We start from the raw sequence: 19,279 nt of genomic DNA on the forward strand, positions 1-19,279 counted from the left end.
AACAAGAGAAGCTACCACAATGAGAAGCCCGTGCACCACAACTAAGAGTAGCCCCCGCTCGACACAACTAGAGAAAGCCCACGCACAGCAACGAAGACCCAACACAACCAAAAATAAATAAAATCGATTCTTTAAAAAAAAAAATTATAAACTGGAATTTGTACATGTGAATGTCTATAAGGATGCACAGAAAATTGTTGGTGGTGGTGATCTCTGGGGTTTTGAAGTGTGGCATAGAATTCGGGCTGTTTTCCTTGTATATTCTCTTTTGAACAGTTTGAATTTTGTTTATCATGGGCATGTGCAATTTTCAGAATAAAACCATTTTTTTTGTTTTCTGTGTATTAATTATATTTTTCTTGGATTTTTCCAGATTTCTCTTGCACTTTGTTTTGTTTTGATGTTTGGAAACTCAATGTTATTAACTTCTTATTACGCTTCCTCTTTGGTAATTATTTGGGTAAGTGTTCCTTAAGTAAATGTCTGTTTTTGAAACTAATGGTTTACCAGTTTCTTTATCACTGGCTTGAGATTCGTGAGGGATTTTCTACAAGAACTGTTTCAAGTGTCTTACTGAATACATCTATATGTGATAATGTATTTAAGTTCTCGTTTCCAAAGAAACACAACAAAAGTTAATACTGGAAAACATAGTGCTTTGTTTCACAGTCCTAATCTGTCCTTTCCTCATCTTTTCTGTCACCTGACTTTTGGTCCTGGAGTTCATTTTAGAATGGTTTCTATGCTTTCGTCTTTTTCTTGTTTCCTCCCGTCTTTTCAGTGTTTATCCTACTCCTGCTCCACTTTCTGACCCCCTTTCCTCCCTCTGGCATCTCAAGCAGTCTCTCCTTGTTCCACTGTGATCAGAGGCTCAAGGCCTTATATTTTTAGTTTTTTCCCCTCGTGTCTATTTGAATTATTCAGATGGTTTAAATCAGGTGATGATTCAGTTATATTTTACTAGATCACTACCAAGAACAGATTTAGATTATGGGGAGACTGTCTTATAGAATTAGAGCAAAAGGTAAAAGGTTATCTAACTCCTTCTGCCACTTTTGGCAGGATGACTTTCTAAATATAAGTCTCTCTAAATTTAAGGACTTCCAGAGGTGGTTACTCTTTTTTTTTTGCCGGTGGGTTTCTCCATTACAATGTTTTGCAAACCTAAGAGGAAAAAAATTATTCCTTATATTTAACATGCATGTGCTTTAGGATTAGGCTGGTTTTTTGAAGATGAAAGCACACTGCACTGTCTTAACTGAAATGGTTTCTACTTCTTGAATAATCATTTAAGTAACTCAGATCATTTTGTCTTTCTTGATTTCTAGAACCCATTAACAGATTTGGAATCTGCTATTTCTTTGTCTGATTTTACAAGTAATATTTATTTAAGATCCCATTTCCCAGGAGTATGCCTCTTCCCAATCTGGGCCACCACCCTTTTCAGGTTGTGTGACTTGAGTATACTTAGGCACAGAAATTAGCAGTTAGCATGTGGTGATGCTGTGTTTTCAACAATGACAAAACAAAAATAAAAACAAAAACCCAGTAACTGAGTTGCTGTGCTGTGAGATTAGTGATAGTTCTTACAGTCATGAATTTTGTTTGTAATTAGGAAATGTGTCAGTGGACTCAATTCTATATTTAAATGTGTACCTGGGGAAGTCCTGCTATTACTCAGAGTAAAGTACATGACTCTTGTTACTTGTGTACAGTACACAAGTACATTGAATGGAAGATTTCCTGTCAGTAAATCTAATCTTAAGTACATTTTGCAGGAAATTTCTCTTCAGTTCTATTGAGCACCTACAGTGTGTCAGGTTTCCTACTAGGTGCTTGACACTGAGGTGTGTCTTAGGTATGAATTAAGCATTATGCATATTTCACGTATTTTGGTGTATACAAATAAATGATGGCAACAGGTACAGAATATAGCATGTTTTTGCATATTTAACTATAAACACACATTTGCCTGTTTTTATTTCTAGTTATCACTTTGAAACAATCGTAACACATTTTGTGTTCTCAGATATTCAGAAACTTCTGAAAAGATTTAATTTGGGTTCATGTATTTATGTTTTGATTCTAAGCATATTTTTGCCAGGTTTGAAGTAGATTTAGATCTGTATAGGTACTATACTTTGGGAGTCTATTATGTACCTGGAAAGAAATAAGATTTGATAGAGGAGAAGTATTTAGTTGATCTGTTAAAAACTCATTTGTAGTTTATTCAAGGAGTTAGTAATATTTAACTTAAGGAAAATCTTATAACTATTAGACACCTGTCTAAAATTCTGAAATTATTATATACTTCTTGGTTCTTTGGTAAATCAGAACCAGTCATAGAAATCAGTCGTAGAAATTTACGTATGGAGATTCTATTTTCAACTTTACAGAGTGACTAACTGACCTAAAATACTCTGGATAAAACAGGGCTTCTTGAAATCAAATGAGCTTGTGGTGATTCTATGTGAAACACTGAAAGTGTGCTGAAGTTTAGATTCTTGAGAGTCTTATTATTTAGAAGTATTTTTTTGGTACCTGAATTTGTGTCTATAAGTATTAACTGTATGCTATGTTATTTTCTGCATGCAGGGTTTACTGGCAATGAAACCATGTTTCCTGAAAGTAAATGTATCTGAACTTAGTTTATGGGTAAGAATCAATCTATTTGAATGTTTATGTTTTTCCTTCTCCAAAATATATCACTGGTTTTATGTTTTACTTTCAAGGAACTATCCTATATAATGCAGAGGATCTAACAGTTTTATAACATATTAAGGCTCAATTTTAATGTGCCAAATTGCTCTTTTTGGGAAGCAAGTTAAGATTAATATTGGATAGGTAGTTAAAGAATTTCAGTTTTATGTATGACCCATGTTTTTTCTGAGGAGCAGTGCATGTGTAAGAAACTGTTAGTAGAAGGGGAATTTAACTGCAATTGCTGTATAAATCTCCTATAAAATATATTAATTTTGACAACAAGATTGTGTATATTTTTCTTTTTGATGATAGCTCCTTGATTTTGGAGTAACATTCTTTAATTTAAGGTGCATTTTTTTTTTGACATTTTCTCTTGGATCTAGAGATAATTACTTCACGTGTGATTAAAGCATTTATTTTTTTCTTCCTAGGCTATGTCTGTGCAATGGCTATATGATGCATCAGTTTAGTTTTGTTTTGCTATATTTTTCTTTTGTAGGTTATCCAAGGATGTTTTTGGTTATTTGGAACTGTCATACTCAAGTATTTGACATCTAAAATCTTTGGCATTGCAGATGATGTAAGTGTATTTTTGCTTAAACTTGGAAGACTTGAAATAAATCAAACAGGCTAAGAATGAATTACTAGAGTTGTTAAAGTACTACTATTTAAGGCAAATTCTAAGGTGAAGTCTATTCACCTGTTATTTTATCTATTTACTATAATAGAGAGTAAATATGACTATGTCTGTAGTCCATTCTCCAAAATTAATTTCTTGACATAACTCTCATATTTTATTGGTCTTCCACAAAGATTTTAAAATTTTAAAGTAAGAAAGCTCTAGAGACTTAAGCTCAAATTTTAAGGCCTCTACAGTCATTTTTCTCTGGTTTCTTTATAATCCCCTTTTGTAACAGATAAAGATGCCATCTTCAGAGGCTCTTAAAGAATAGATCATATAACTTATTCTCTTTTTCTTCCAGTTTTCTAGTCAATGCTTGTGAAAGGTTTGTAGGTAATTTAATCCAAGTTAGTCTTATTAAGAGATATTATTGTTATTGGTTTTGCTTTTTTTTGGTATTTGGGTAGGAGAGAAAATAAAATGAGAAGAATTCTGCTTTATAACTGTAGTGATTCACTCTATCTATAATTTTGTATTGCCTATTTTATTTTGATGTTTTGGTAAGCACATTAATTAAATTAAAAGAGAGAGCAGGACACCAACCAACATGGAAAGAGTAAAGTAAGCCACATATTTTTTTCTGTAATTTATTTTAATTGATGGTCTTTCTTCCTTCTGTATTAGATTAAAGTTGTGGTTTTGAAACTGAGTTCTGTGAAGTTCTGGGACTTCAAGGACTCTTTGGTGGGGTCCATCTACTTCTCAGTCCCCCTGCCAGCCCCTCTTCACCCAGGATAGTCTTGCTTTAATCTCTTACATAGTGGACATTTATACATGTTTTCATATGAACAAAGGAATTGTTTGCTTAAAAAAGATGGAAAACAATGGGCTATTAAAGGGGTGGTCTACAACCTGTGAAAGACATTTTAAAAGTTTAAAAGCATAGTCTAAAATGCATTTATTTATTCATTCATTCAATGTACCTGCTATGTGCCTGATAGTAGAATGCATCCTAGAGATACAGAACTGAATAAGACATGGTCTAGTGGGAGATAGGGACAATTTCTAGCAACTATAATACAGTGTAATGAAAGCTCTGATAAAAATAAGTACAGAGTGGGACTTCCCTGGTGGTCCAGTGGTTAAGACTCTGTGCTTCCACTGCAGGGGGCACAGGTTCTACCCCTGGTCAGGCAACTAAAGATCCTGCATGCCACATGGCATGGCCAAAAATAAAATAAAATAAAAATATAAAATAAAATTTTAAAAATTCAAAATGTATTTAAAAAAATTTATTAAAAAAAATAAGTATAGAGTGCCACAGGAATACCCAGGGAGATTCAGGGAAGGCTCCTAGAAGTCAACTGTGAAGATGAGCACTAAGTGGTGATTGAGTCAGCCAGGAGGCAGAGAATGAGCAGGAAGAAAAGGGAAAGAGCCCAAGTCCTGGGTTTATGGAATCTGTCTACTCATTGGGGGAAGACAAGCTGGTTAGAGTTTTAATTCAGGTTAAAGTGACTATTGTCATTTCTATCACAGCCCGATGTTGCACCAGGGCCAAAAAAAAAAAAAAAAAATGCTGTAAAAAGTTATTTCCAAATCAGAAATAAGTTAGTTGCAGCTTTAGTATTTCTAGAAATCTGTAACATTGATCAAGGACATCAATGTTATAAATAAATTCTTAATTTTAACATTGGTCAAAGGAAGAGAATGGCAAGGCCACACGGCTCTTGAGAAGCATTTCCACCCACCCTTCTCTGTTAATTAGACACACACTTCCTGTCCTTTAGGAACCCAGCGAGGCATTTCTCGGTCTATCCTGGATTTCCCATCCTTGCTCCTATCAACATTTTTCGTGGTAAAATTCTGATGTTGTATACCAGGGAAGCTCAGTACTAAGTGCCCCAAGGTTTTTATTGGGGGCTGGTAACATAAGCATCCTCTGCCTAGCACGTTATCAAAATTCCAAACTCCCAGAAAGAATGTAGGTGTTCAGTATAAGCCACTATTATCATTTAGGGTGATGGGAGCCTTCCGGAATTCAAGTTCCCTGATGCCAGCTAAGGGTCAACCTTGCAAGCAGGTTTTTCAAAGGATCCCCTTCAGACCTACTATGTTAACTCTCATCTGAACAACAAGTTTGTCTCATCTTTTCCTTTCTGCCATGCCCACCTTGGATCTCCCATGAATGTGCATACCACTTCCCAGTCAGTCATAGATTTGTAGAGAGCTTGGGCTCTCTTGGATCCACCAGCGTCTGTGGACAACTTTCCAGTGCACCAGGGATGTGAGAACTTGTCTCCTGTCATTGGTTGTCTCCTTTTCAGAATCTCTGTAAAATGTCTAGCTAGTCTGCCAGTCTACTGTTCACCAAACGAGTACTGTAACCCTAAGCTGGCAGAACTGTGAATTTCCGCCTTTCATTTCCTCCTGAGTTTGATGCTTTTACTGATGGTGCATAAATTTTTTGCTCTCTGCCCCCAAACAAGTCAGCTCCTTGCAGTAGCAAAGGTTCTGCTTTTCATGGCCAACCCCACCCCGGTAGGACCGTTGGGCTGACCAAGCTGGGGGAAGCAGAGGTGATGTAATGGTGGGAGGGAGCGGCCAAAGCAACAATGCCACAGACTCCCACTATTTCCACCCAGAGCTCATCAGTTTTTTTTTTGGTTTTTTTGGCTGCATAGGGTCTTCGTTGCTGTGCGTGGGCTTTCTCTAGTTACAGCAAGCAGGGACTATTCGTTGCGGTGTGCGGGCTTCTCATTGCAGTGGCTTCTCTTGTTGTGGAGCACGGGCTCTAGGCACGTGGACTCCAGTAGTTGCAGCATGAGGGCTCAGTAGTTGTGGCATGTGGGCCCTAGAGCATGCGGGCTTCAGTACTTGTGGCACATAGGCTCAGTGGTTGTAGTTTGCAGGCTCTAGAGGGCAGGCTCAGTAGTTGTGTCGTTGCTCCACAGCATGTGGGATCTTCCCGGACCAGGGCTCGAACCCGTGTCCCCTGCATTGGCAGGTGAATTCTTAACCACTACCCCACCTGGGAAGTCCCTCATCAGTTTTTTTTTTTTTTTGCGGTACGCGGGCCTCTCACTGCTGTGGCCTCTCCCGTTGCGGGCTCCGGACGCGCAGGCTCAGCGGCCATGGCTCACGGGCCCAGCCGCTCCACGGCATGGGGATCTTTCCGGACCGGGGCACGAACCCACATCCCCTGCATCGGCAGGCAGACTCCCAACCACTGCGCCACCAGGGAAGCCCCCTCATCAGTTTTTTTGTGAATGCATGTTTCTCCATTTGTTTTCCTTTTGATCAATTACTTGATCCTAATATGGTTTTTGACAGTTTTGTCCAATTTCATAGTTGTTATTGAAAAAGGGGATTTACTAACTTCTTCCTCTGCCATATCTGGAAGTCCCCATATTCACTGATTTTTGCGTGTTGATCCAGCCTTATATTTCTCAGATAACCTCACTTGTTTACAATGTGTTAGTTTTTCTAAATATTGCTGGATTTGGTTGGCTAATATTTTTAAGGACTTTTGCTGATATTTGTGGGAATGTTAGTCTGTAGTTTTATTTTCTTGTAATGTTTTTGCCTGGTTTTAGTTTCAAGGTAATGCAGCCTTCCAGAATTATTGGGAAATGTTCAATCTCCTATTTTTAATGAGAATTTATATAGAATTGATATTATGTCTTCCTTAAAGGTTTGTTAGAATTTGACAGTGAAGCCCTCAGGATATGGAGTTTTGTTCATGGGAGATTTTTCTACTACAAATCCACTTTCTGTAGGAGTCTTGGCATTTTATGTCTTTAGAGGAAACTCACCCATTTCATATATATCATCAAATTAAAAAAAAATTATTGTAGAATTCAGTTAGCGAAAAATTCTTATTGAAATTTTTTGCATATATGTGAATTGTCTTTTATGCTCTTTAATTTTCCTTATTTGGATTTGATATTATATTAATCTGTAAAGACCTGCTTTTTATTTTTTTGCTATTTTTTCTACTTTCTATTTATTATATTAATATTTTCAAAGTACCACTTCTTTAAAGTCTTCCTTGGTTTTCTTGTATTGCTCTTTGTAATTGAATTCTGTCACCCTCATTTCTTGTCTTCTCATTTCTTTGGGATTGTTCTGTAGCATTTTCTGATGCTTGATGGAAAGTGCTTGGCTCTTGTTTTCACCTCTCTTATTTTCTGATAAATGCATTTTAAATCTATAAATTTCCCTCTAAGTAGTACTTTTTTGTGTGTCTTACAAATTAACTATTTTGCGACTTTCTTTTTAACCTAAAAAGCTTTATGTTATTTAGTTTCTAGCTGAAAGGATTTTTAAAGCCATTCCTAGTTACCATTTTCCAATTTTGCTGCATTTATGATTAGAAAAAAAAAATTTGCATTATATAAATTCATTGAGATTTATTGTGGCATAGGATGTGAACATTAAAAAAATCTTTACTTGTGTTTGAGGGTAACATATAGTCTCTCTTTGTGAAGTTTGTATTCTCTGTTTGTGAGCTTATTAATATTGTTTAGATTTTATGTTAACATTTATCTGCTTTTTCTACTTTAGAGGGAAATATTTAACATTTCCAATGAACACTGTCAACTTTTTCTTCCTACAGAGTTTTTCAGTTGTTCTTCTATACGCTTTCAATCGATACTGTTAATTGCAAATTGCAAATATTATATGTTCGTGATATGTATAACCTTGCTTTGCTGTTTGTTTTATCAGCATATAATGTCATTTTGTTGTCTTTTTTCATATATTTTTGTTTGAATTTAGTTTTGTGAGACATCACAGTAGCTAACCCAGATTTCTTTGGTTCATTTTATCTGGTATATCTTGTTCTCTTCGTCTGTTTTCAACCTTTCTGCAACCTTTCTGCATACTTTTAAGTTTGTCTTTTGTAGATAATATGATATTGAATTTTTCCCCTTAAATCCAACTTGAGCATCTGTCCTTTAGTTAGTGAATTTAACCTCTTTACATTTATGGCAGTTATCATTATATTAGGACTTACTTCTTTCATTTTATTTGAGATTTTCCAAACATTTTACTTTCTTTTTAGATTCTTTTCCTTTTCAGTGGTTAGGTACTTTGTGTATTTTAGACCTATGTACTCTCCCTCCTATTGATTTCTTAAACTTATCAGAATACATTTCTTCCCCAGGAGACAGAGCATTTGAGATTCTTCAGCATATCCCATCACCCTTTATAGTTCCTACTCACTCCCTGACCCCCTACTTCATTTAGGTATCGTTTAGGGTTTTAGTCATGATGTGTTTCAGTTATAATTTATCCCCTTTTCTATGGTTCTTGCTCTTCTTGCTCTTTTAGACAATAATGAATTGAAAGTTTGGCAAATGTTTTCTCATTTGTTAAATGAAAACAATTCCAGCTTCCTCACATGGCTTCTTGTGGGAAGTAAGTTAGGTGATATAACTGTGAGCACTTGGTGACATATGAAGAATTACACAGTTGCTGATTGTGAGGCAAAAGTGTGTTTTATTCCAAGGCCTGCCCATTTTCTACTTCTTTCAAAAAGTCTTTTCCAACAGCTTTTCAGAAATCTGAATTAACGTTTGCTTTGCTTTGCTCTATCACACGTTGTCCCTTTGTGATTGACAGATGCCTGTGTGTGTTACCAAGCCTACCCGATACTGTGTAGTGTATTTCACCAGGTTTAACACCTTGAGCAGGGAAAACCCAAGGGTAAAAACCTTTGGAATGTTGATGATGGAGCGTGGACGGCAGGGTGTTGTTGGAGCTATCACTTGTCAGCAGAGCAGTTGAAGGGAGACTGTGAAGTTGGAGGGTCCAGAAGTAGCCAGGTGTGGGAACAGCGAGCTCTGTCATGCAGTGGAAACTATTTTTAGGTACTATTAAGATTAAAATGCATTATTACAATATACGGCATAATCTAATGGTACCTCCCTTTATTCCTTACTAGGCTCATATTGGCAACTTATTAACATCAAAATTCTTCAGTTACAAGGATTTTGACACTTTACTGTATACCTGTGCAGCGGAGTTTGATTTTATGGAGAAGGAGGTAAGATGTGATTTCTCCTTTCTTTCCTTAGTTTTTGGTCCATTCATTTTTCATAAAGAGTGCTCCTGTTATTCAGACTCTTACCTCTGTGCTCTTATCTCAGTTTGAAGGAAAAGGAAAACCTGGCAGCTTAAAGGAAGATATTCCTATTTACATTAGTACAGCTTCCTGAAATATATAGTCTTTTCTTATTTTGATAATTTAGAAACATGCATTCAGTCTAGCAATAGTTTTTAGGATTGAGTAAAAACAGAGGCATTTCAAGTCGCCTCTTTTTAGGGATAGCATTAGTTCAGTGAAGCTCTCAAGCTTTTAAGTTTCCACTCACTTTGTGTTTGTTTGTTTGAATGATCTCATTGCTTTGAAATATCATTGAGTATAAGTTTTTCATTCCAACAACATTTTGTTCCTAAAACTGTATTCAGGTGTTTAGAAGGAAACCAGAGAGTAGTTTAGTGGATAGTGAGACAGAAGTCTGCGATATTACTTGATGTTCTTGAACAAGTGACTCTCATTCTTGGAGTTGTAGCTTACTAGTTTCTGGTAGTATGCTACAGGTAGATATTGTGAGGACGAAAGGAGATACATAGGAAAGTACTTTGATATTTTAAGATATTTTATATTAAATACCATTTTGCAATACTTTATGAGCTAGTTTGGTTCAACAGACCTGTATATATATGCCTTTTTTTCACACCACCCATGTGGCCCCGATTTATGATGATATTTTATTATCTGTCAGACATTTTTCTTCAAAGCTGTGTGTGTGTATATATATGGAAGTGGCCAACAGTCCTCTGTTGACACATTCATTTTCCCCAATCCCCACTGGGTCAGCCCATGTCCTAAATTACAGACCAGTGGAGGAGAGTGCAGCACACAGCAGACTTTTACCAACCAGACATTCTGAGTTGAGCATGTCCTGCAGATGTACTGTTTCCTCCAGTGACCTATCAGTCTTCATTTCCTGTGTTCTGGCAAATGGTTTTGATAAAAAGTGTACAAATGATAGTGTTGAACCTGCTGAAAGAAACTAAGGAAAAGTATCTTGCAAGGCTTTAAAATGCACACTTAATAGCAGATCAAGCCTCTTTCAAGGAGGTGGTAAAGGAAGTAGAGTATAGACATCAACAGAGAAATTAGGACTCAGTGGAAATCCTTTAACATTATTGAGGATATACACACCTTTACAACCTGGGAGTATGAACCATCAGTTATGTGATAGAAGAAATTGTTTATTGAGGCATAAGATGCCTTCAGTCAATTTGAAGAAAATGGCAAAGCTGTGTCCAGCCTGCCATTCCTCATCTCCATAGGTACCTTCACAGGGACGATGCTGTAGAGACAGGGCACGGTGCCAGTTCAGAGAGGGCATCTCTTGTATGGTACGTCCATATAGTGGGGAAGAGGGAAAAATTTAACATGATATCATACCGATATGGAAAGACACTTAAGATGTATAATGGGATGAGCAAAATGGTCCGATCTTATTGACCTATAATTAGCACACATAGAATAAAGTGTAAGAGACCAAAATTTTAACAGTTGTTTTTTTTTGGTGGAGAGATAATCAGTGATTAACTTTTTTTGTAATTTGCGTCTTCTAAATTTTCTATAATAATCATATTCTAATTGTATTGTGCTACTAAAAAAAAAGTTAAAACAGTGAGGGGGATCTTTGCTTTTTAGATATGAAAATGGAAAGCAATAGTATTTAAAGTACAGGGATACCAAAACAGGAACATTATGACCAAAAACAGACAATGCTGGATAGACCCATGTGTAGGTACTTAACTATGTTTATGTGTATGTACTTAGTATGAAGTGAAGAGAGCACCACATAATATATCAATAAATGGTTAAAAGATGCATTGTTTCATGAATATTATTTGAAAAATTGAATTGGGGTGGGGAGTCAGCTTAAGGCCTTGTATCATATTATACACCAAACTTCATTTCAGTTAATGTGTTAAATATAAATGAAGCCTGAAAAATTAATCTGAGAAAAATTTGAATGAATATTAACTTCATTATTAATGAGCATAATACAAGTGCAAAACATATATGAGAATGATTAATAGATTTGTCTGCATGTAACTTAAAACATCTGTACATTAAATATTATAAAAATTAAAAAGGAAATGACTAACTGGGATGATTCTTGCAATAAATATAATAAATGAAACTAGAGATTAATATAATTAGTATAGGAGCTTGTTCAAATCAATAAAAAAAGTTACCAAGGGCTCTCACCCTTTCCCAGCACCAAAAACACATCCCCCCTCCACCCCCCCCTCCCACATATGCAGAAATGAGCAAATGTGAACATACAATCCATCCGGGAGGAAATGCTGATAACTGATTAAAATGTGAAATTCATTGTCTCCTTTATTTTTTCTCCATTTTCTAGTTTTCACAATGAGCATATGTAACTTTTATGCTTAGAATAAAATCAACAATTACAAGAAATATTAAAAGAACTTACAGTTCTAATAGAACACACACACACGTGCATACATCTCTCTCTGTGTGGTTTGCATTTGTTCTGTGCATACCCTCTCTCTGGTGTATCTTTTGGCATTGAGGAAGTTTTATAATTTTGTTTCCTTTATATTAATACTTGTATATATTAACCTTAGTCCCTTCTATTGGTTTCCTCCTGGGAGTTATACTGAACTTAGCTAGTCGTTTCTTGCCCGATGCCTATTCCCACCCATTTCTAATTTATTGTAATACTATAATCAGGGAGATTATTTTGCTTCTTATATACTCTCCCCCTTTTACCCCATTTTTAAGAGTCCCATTGTATCTTCATTGTCAGCACGTATAACCTCTCATACTCTTCTGTCACCTTTATATCCCCGTCATTGTCGTAGTTCTGTAGATCATTGTTTTTATTGTACACTATGAGTTGTAGGATCGAAGAACACATTTCTTGGCTGTGTGAAGATTACTCTCCAGTGGATTCCTCAGGAAGGGCTCATGGGAGCAGTAATCCCTGAATTTTTACATGCTCAAAATATTTTATCAGTGGCTTTTATGTGTGAAGGTCAGTTTGGCTAGATACAAAATCTTTGGCTCACCTATCTTTCCTTGAGAATCCTAAATAAATTACTCTACTATCTTCTGGTCTAAAGTGTTGCTTTGAAAATCTGATGCTAATATGATTTTCTTTTTAAAAGAAATATTTAAAAAACACCTTTTAAATAAACTTTTGGAATATAATGTTAAAATTGTTTGAACTCCTTATTAAATTTTGTTAAATACTTTTAACACAATTTTGACATACTTCCTTTTTAAACTAAACATCTGTATCTTACTACTTATATTTATTGTTAACTGTTATTAGCAAATGTCTAACTTTTAAAATAATAAAATAATTTTAGGGGACTTCCTTGGTGGTCCAGTGGTTAAGACTGTGCTTCCACTGCAGGGGGCATGGGTTTGATCCCTGGTTGGGGAACTAAAATCCCGCATGCCATTCAGTGCGGCCAAAAAAGTAAATAAAATTTGAAAGTTTAGATCTATAAAAAAATAGTTTTAGTTATGACTTTTGTGTAGGTTAAAACATAACTTAAAAATTACAAAATAGAAATATATTTATTATTTTAAAATAATAGCATGCAAATGTTTATAAAGGTAAATAGTAAAATGAAAACATAAAAATTCTCTTTTTAATGGAATTTCTAACTCATGAAGAAGCATTTTGTATAATGAATTATGAAAATTACTTGTCTAATACAGAATAGTGAGAAAATTGGACTAAGGAGAGGGAAATCAGAAAATGCTACTTACTGTATACTTTGTAGAATTAAAATGTACCAGCATTTTTAATATGGTTGAAGCTAGATTTCTCTTTATAAACATATTGGGGAAAGCATACATCATTTTACTTAATGATGTAAGATTATTTGTCTGAGGGAAAGTGTTGGTAATAAGCAAATCAATTGCAATTTAGAAATTTCAAGCCCAGGATTGTTTAAGACTGTGATCTCAAATTATCGAGAAGTGTATAGAATTACAATGTGTGGGGCTTTTCTAATAAAAAAAATTTTTCTATAGTTTTTTATCTGTTACCAAAGAAAACGTAAAAATGTTTTTATTCCTCTTATAAACATTAGTCATTATTGTGTGTGTGTGTGTGTGTGTGTGTGTGTGTATCTGGAGATCATGGTTATGATTTTTATCCCAGATAAAATGCACAGTAAAGCTCATGCCATTTAAAGGAGTTCTGCTGACCCTAGGTGAATAATAAGTAATGCTCTCTAGTTAGAAAAGTAGTGTGCAAAAGTGAACAGTAGTCTTTCTAGTCATGTTTTACAAGTGTTTGGGAACTGTGTTTGTTAGTGTTTTCAACTCAACATTTTGGGCAAGTTCGTTTCTATGGAAATGCATCTTCATTTTTACAATGGGAGTCAGTGAGTAGATTGGACCCTAGATGGGTGAATGCTTATGTTTCTATACTAACATGTTTTAAAATTCACTTGGATCATGATCTGAAATTTCATTTGAAATCATCTTTTCTTCTAACAAAACATCTCTTTGAATTTCAGACTCCACTGAGGTATACAAAGACATTATTGCTTCCAGTTGTTCTTGTCGTGTTTATTGCAATCATTAGAAAGGTAGGTCTATCACTTAAGAGCACTTTCTCATAATAGAACATTTTCTTATTTCTTCATTTCTTGTGTAGTTACATATACTAGGCTACATGTTAATCTAATACAATATTTTATATAGATTTATTGAAACACATTCTGTATTTTCTTACTAATAGCCTTTGATGAACATTTATAAGCCTTAAAAACATTGTGCTAGTTGCCAGCATAAAGTAGATCTAGGGAAAGGATGCTCAAGTTTTGATAGTCATGTATTTTGAAAGATAGGATCAGAGGAACCCTCTTGACGCAGATACAATTGTTTTTGCTTATGTGAATTATTACTGATTCACTTTTAACTTTTATGTAATATTTCTTTAAAATATTTAATATATGCCTTTCTAAGTCATTTGTGCAGTATTCATTAACTTCTGGATAGAGTTTATTATTAATCAAAAGGAAAAAATAGAATATTAACAGTGTATTACTAAACTTGATAAAATAGACTCCCAACTTGACTTTGATAATGAAATTTTAAGTCCACATATAAATCAGGCCAGGGAAGTTCCAATCTTCAGTAAAGAGTGATGTAATAGTCCCTCTTTTCTTCTTTTAAGAGTTGGTGAACTCTGTAAGTACAGGTGTTTTAAGAGAATGAATTGGGGTTAGTCTGTAATCAAAATGATAGACCCTAAAAGTTTTCTGATTTGTAGCTATTATTTTTGTGTTAATACAGTGTCATATATTTGTAAAATATTCTGTACTATAATTATTATTTACATCATATATTTGTAATCTCCCCAAACATTTCATCTACCTTATTTCAATTGGTTCTTCAACAGCATTATGGGGTACACAGATATTATTATTTCCATTTTGACAAGTGCAAAATTATAAGGTCAGTGAGGTTATTACCAGCCTCACATCATGTCCGTTAAAAAAGCAAGGGAAGAGTGAGAATCAGACTGTACCTTTACCCCCCCTCATTGAGTGTTGTATAGTATTCAGCTTTGTAGTCTCACAGCACTTTTTAAGTCTTGTCAGTTGATGGTTAGTCAATTTCTGCTGTATGCCAGGCTCTGTGCTCTTTGCTTCCTTTGTTTTCTTTATGTGGGTGGGCACCCAGTAGGTAATAAAAAAATACTAGATGTTGGCAATCCAGAATGTATTAAAAAGATAGCAACCTGGATGGCTAGAGATGATGAAAATGACTAGATTGGGGTCAAAGAAAGTGGGATGTTTGATGTAAAGAAGAAAGACTTAAATAGAAAGAGGATAATTCTTTTCAAAGACTTAAAAGGCTACCACTTGGAAATAAGATTATACTCATTTTGGCTCCTTAATATTATGGCCAATTCTAAGAGTTAGGGCTTTTGACCAGCATTGATCTGGACTGATTAGGAAAGTGTTATAGGTTTAATCAGCAGCTAGGTGGTTCTTCCAAGGGCTGAATTAAAACCTATCAGGCAGTGTCACAGAGGACATCCACATTGGGGACAGGATTTCAGATTAGATGACCTCCCAGTGACTGCTAAATATGAAAACACAGTGTTTAGTTAGTTGTGCTTATCAGTCTCTGAGCCAGTTCTCCAGTTATGTGTGTGTATAATTAAGAAGAGGCATTGCCAACAACCTGGGCATGGTGGAATTCTCTTAAAGGTGAATCGGAAGCCAAAAGGTGAAGTTTCAAGACCCTTCTTAGTTGTTGTCCACCTTTAGGGAGATCATTTAATCCTTCTGAGCCTGTTGCTCATTTTTAAAATGAGGATAATAAAACTTATCTGAACAGGGTTGGATATAGATATGATGAAGTACTGTACAAACGTAAGATTTTGTTGTTGTAATTACTATTTTCTGAATTACTTCTTATCTCCATACTTCTGTATTTTTAAGTAAATAAAAGTTTGAAAGTTTAGAAGATACATTATTTGAAATTTTCTTTTTCCCAATACGGCTGTTATAAAATGTTTAAAAATCTATTTGCAGATTGTTAGTGACATGTGGGGTGTCTTAACTAAACAACAAACACATATAAGGTAAATATGCCATTAATGATTTTGTTACCTCCTCTGTTTATTAAGTAGTTATTTACAGTATATTAATTTTATAGTTACATGTTGTACACTCAACATTTGTTAATTGATGTTTCGATTGTTGCCATCCCCCTTCTCCGCTTTTCTCATTATTCCCCATTTATGTAGAGCTCAGCACATCACTTGTTCATTCCCCAAATCGCATCCAGTATGATCTGACTGTAGCCCTATACTAATCTATGCTTGAAGGATACAGCTTTGTGCTTCAGTTTGGCAGGGAAAACAAATTACTCTGTTGATGGTTTTAGGACCAATGGACAGCTTTTTGAGAGAAGAGCAGGAAAATGTAAAAGTGGACCCACACCTCATTTTTACATAAAATAAATTCCAGATGGAGCAAAGATTTAAATATAGAAAAAAAAATGAAACTCCCAAATAAACCAAGAGATTATTTTTATAATTTTAGGGTTAGAGATGCCTTGTTAAGTATGACATAAAGCCTATAAGCTAGAAAGAAAGATTGACAAGGTTGACCAGATAAATTCTTTGGTTTGGTAAGATACTGTAAGCACTGTTCAAAGAAAAATACAACTTGGAGAAAATAGTTGGAAATTATAACAAGCGCCTAATGACCATCATACATAAAGAACTGCTATAAATTAATAAGAAAAATACTAAAAACCCATTTGAAAAATGAGTGAAAGACTCAAATGGGCAATTGAGAAAAAAAAAAATTCCCATTTTCCCTTTTCCGCTACACTAATGTCCCACAGATCTCCTTTCTGCTCTTTGACCATGACAAGTAGTTTCCTGCCTCTGCAATTTTGCAGTGGTTGTACCCTAAGTCCGTAGTTGTGCCTCCTGCTTTCCGCAGCCTGGCTTGGCGTGACTCACTCCTTTAATCCTTGCTTAAATGCCACCTCCTTCAAGAAGGCTTTCCTGACCATCATTTCTGAGTAGATCCCTTGTCTCCTTCCTTGTTATTCTCCACCATCACACCCTTTTTCTTTCTCTCGGCATTTGTCACCGTGTGTGCTTACATACTGATGTGTTGCCTGTGTCTCCTGAAGGGGGATGGGGTCATTTCTGTTCAGTTCAGTGGTTTATATGCAGTGCCTGGCACATAGGAAAGAATAGTAGTTGAGTGAGCAAAGACTTACGCATGACTTACAGATACATGAAAAAGTGCTCCGTCCCATGGTAAAGATAAAAGTGAAAGCCTTTTTACTTATCAAGTTTGTAAAAATTAATAATACCCAGTGCTTGCAAGCGTGGGAGGAAGTGGGTGGTAGGGCAGTTAGGCAATACAAGCAAAACATACGGTGGGCCTGTCCTTTAACTCTGCAGTTTCACCAGTGCAAATGTGTCCCCTAGAAATGCTCACGGAAATGCAGAGGTGATGGTACAGAGATGCCCACTGTGGTGGTGTATGTAATGTGGAAAATGTGAACAACCAAAATATCCACTAGTGCGGGATTGATTTACTTATGACCCAGTCATAAAGTGGAATTTCTTTATGGAAATATTTCATCATACATCCTTGAATTAAAAAATTACAAGACATATACATGATGATTACACTTTTGTTTAAAATATAAAGATTTTGTATGTGTCTTTGTACATCGGAGGGATATGGAAGGATAAAACTTGTAACTGTTAGGAGCATGGGATTAGAGGATGGAGCAAAGGAAGTTTTAATTCTAATTTCATTCTTTTGTGGGATTTTTTTGGGGAGTAGAGATTATTGAATTTGTGTGTCTATATATTTTCTTTTATAACACACAGCCTTATCTATTGTTCTTTCACCTCACCAGTGATAAATTATTGCATGCACTCTTGAGACAATCCTTGTTCTCGTTTAGAAACAATTTACTGTAACTGTGCCCTTACTTCTACCTGATGCCTTTGAGGGCCAGGGAAAAGAAAAAAGCTTCTGGTATGTAATGCCAAAATTTCTCTTCAATTGAGATGAAGTTTTTTTAAGAGTTCAGAAGGGGACTACCGTTATAACTATACTATGCACCTCTGGAAGAGAAAGGTGGAACTTTTCACAGAAACAAAACAGTCTTTTCAATAATAACTCAACTATAGAAGTAACTATAGAAAAGCACTGAGCTTCACGGGGCTCTCAATTCAGGTAGGATCAGAGCTTTTTGGAAAGGAGAATGGCACATCGACATTTCATTTTGCATAAGTACCAAAGTCATATGCCAATGTAAAAAGGGGAGAGGTAGGACATACATTTTAATTCTCAAGGTGTGAGTATCAGTATCTCCTTTATTCAGGGAACTAGGGGATAAAGTAGGATAGAGACAGCATGATGAAGTAGAAAATATATTGACTCTGAAACCAGTCCATATATAGACCTGGCTTCGCCTCTTACTATCTCTGTAACCTGTTTTCCTTAGCTGCCAGTTAGGATAATAAACAGTTGTAAGTAGGATAATAAATAGTTGTAAGATCAGAGTTAATGGAATGTAATGATCATATTAACATTTTAGGTGCTCGGTAAATGGTAACTGATAATTTTTACTTGGCATGAAAGAAGAATAAAGGAGGATCCATTTCACTTCCTTCATTTGCCCAGTAATTTTACTGTTTGCTAACACATCAATATATTTGAAAGCAAGTCCTCAAATCAGATTGTGTGCTACCTATTCAATTAACCTACCTAATTGAATCATTTGCTCATTCATTCAAAAAAAAAAAGATTGAACTCTATGTGCTAGGCATTGTTTTCTAGGTCTTGGAAATAGATCAGTGTTTAGGATAGAGAAGGTATGTGTTATCAAGTCGCACATTTGTGTCTCTGATCCAGACTTCTCCCTTGAACTCCAGATTTATACATACGATTCCCTGTTTGTCATTTCTACTTGGGTGTCTAATGAGAATCTCAAATTTTGTGAACACAGTACTGAGCCTCAGAATGTGCTTCCCTGTCAGTACCGTTCTCCTGGATCTCCCTCATCTCATTCTGCTCCTTGCTCTCTCTTCTCCCTAATCATGCCGTCTTTGTTGTTAGCCTATCAGGGAGCCTGCCACCATGAGGCTTTGCCATGTCTGTTCTCCTTGCCTCAAGTGCTCTTCTTCCCTGAGGGATCCTCAGGCTCAAACTCTCAGCTCCTTCAGGCTATGCTCAGATGTCACTCAGTTGGTGACCACACTGATAATATATGCCATCCCAGTCACCCAGCACTCCCTGCATCTTTTACCCTGTTTCCTTTTTTCCCCACAGTATTTATTGCCATGTGATGTATGTTTATTTGCTTTTTGT

The 19,279-nt window shown here is 35.6% G+C and overlaps 1 protein-coding gene across 1 annotated transcript in view; it reads left to right on the forward strand.

The window, feature by feature from the left end:
- The window catches only part of DPY19L1 (dpy-19 like C-mannosyltransferase 1), a gene marked incomplete at its 5' end in the record, with an annotated part of 94,602 nt that overhangs the window by 61,581 nt on the left and 13,742 nt on the right, over positions 1 to 19,279 (forward strand). Inside the window, 6 exons of the mRNA XM_082662197.1 lie at positions 374 to 460; positions 2,596 to 2,655; positions 3,203 to 3,283; positions 9,273 to 9,374; positions 13,928 to 13,999; positions 15,959 to 16,008. Of these exons, the coding sequence (XP_082518323.1) occupies positions 374 to 460; positions 2,596 to 2,655; positions 3,203 to 3,283; positions 9,273 to 9,374; positions 13,928 to 13,999; positions 15,959 to 16,008 (452 nt within the window). The remainder of the gene's footprint in view (positions 1 to 373; positions 461 to 2,595; positions 2,656 to 3,202; positions 3,284 to 9,272; positions 9,375 to 13,927; positions 14,000 to 15,958; positions 16,009 to 19,279) is intronic.

Source organism: Grampus griseus, assembly GCF_964374135.1.
Source record: "Grampus griseus genome assembly, chromosome: 9".
NCBI lineage: Eukaryota > Metazoa > Chordata > Mammalia > Artiodactyla > Delphinidae > Grampus > Grampus griseus.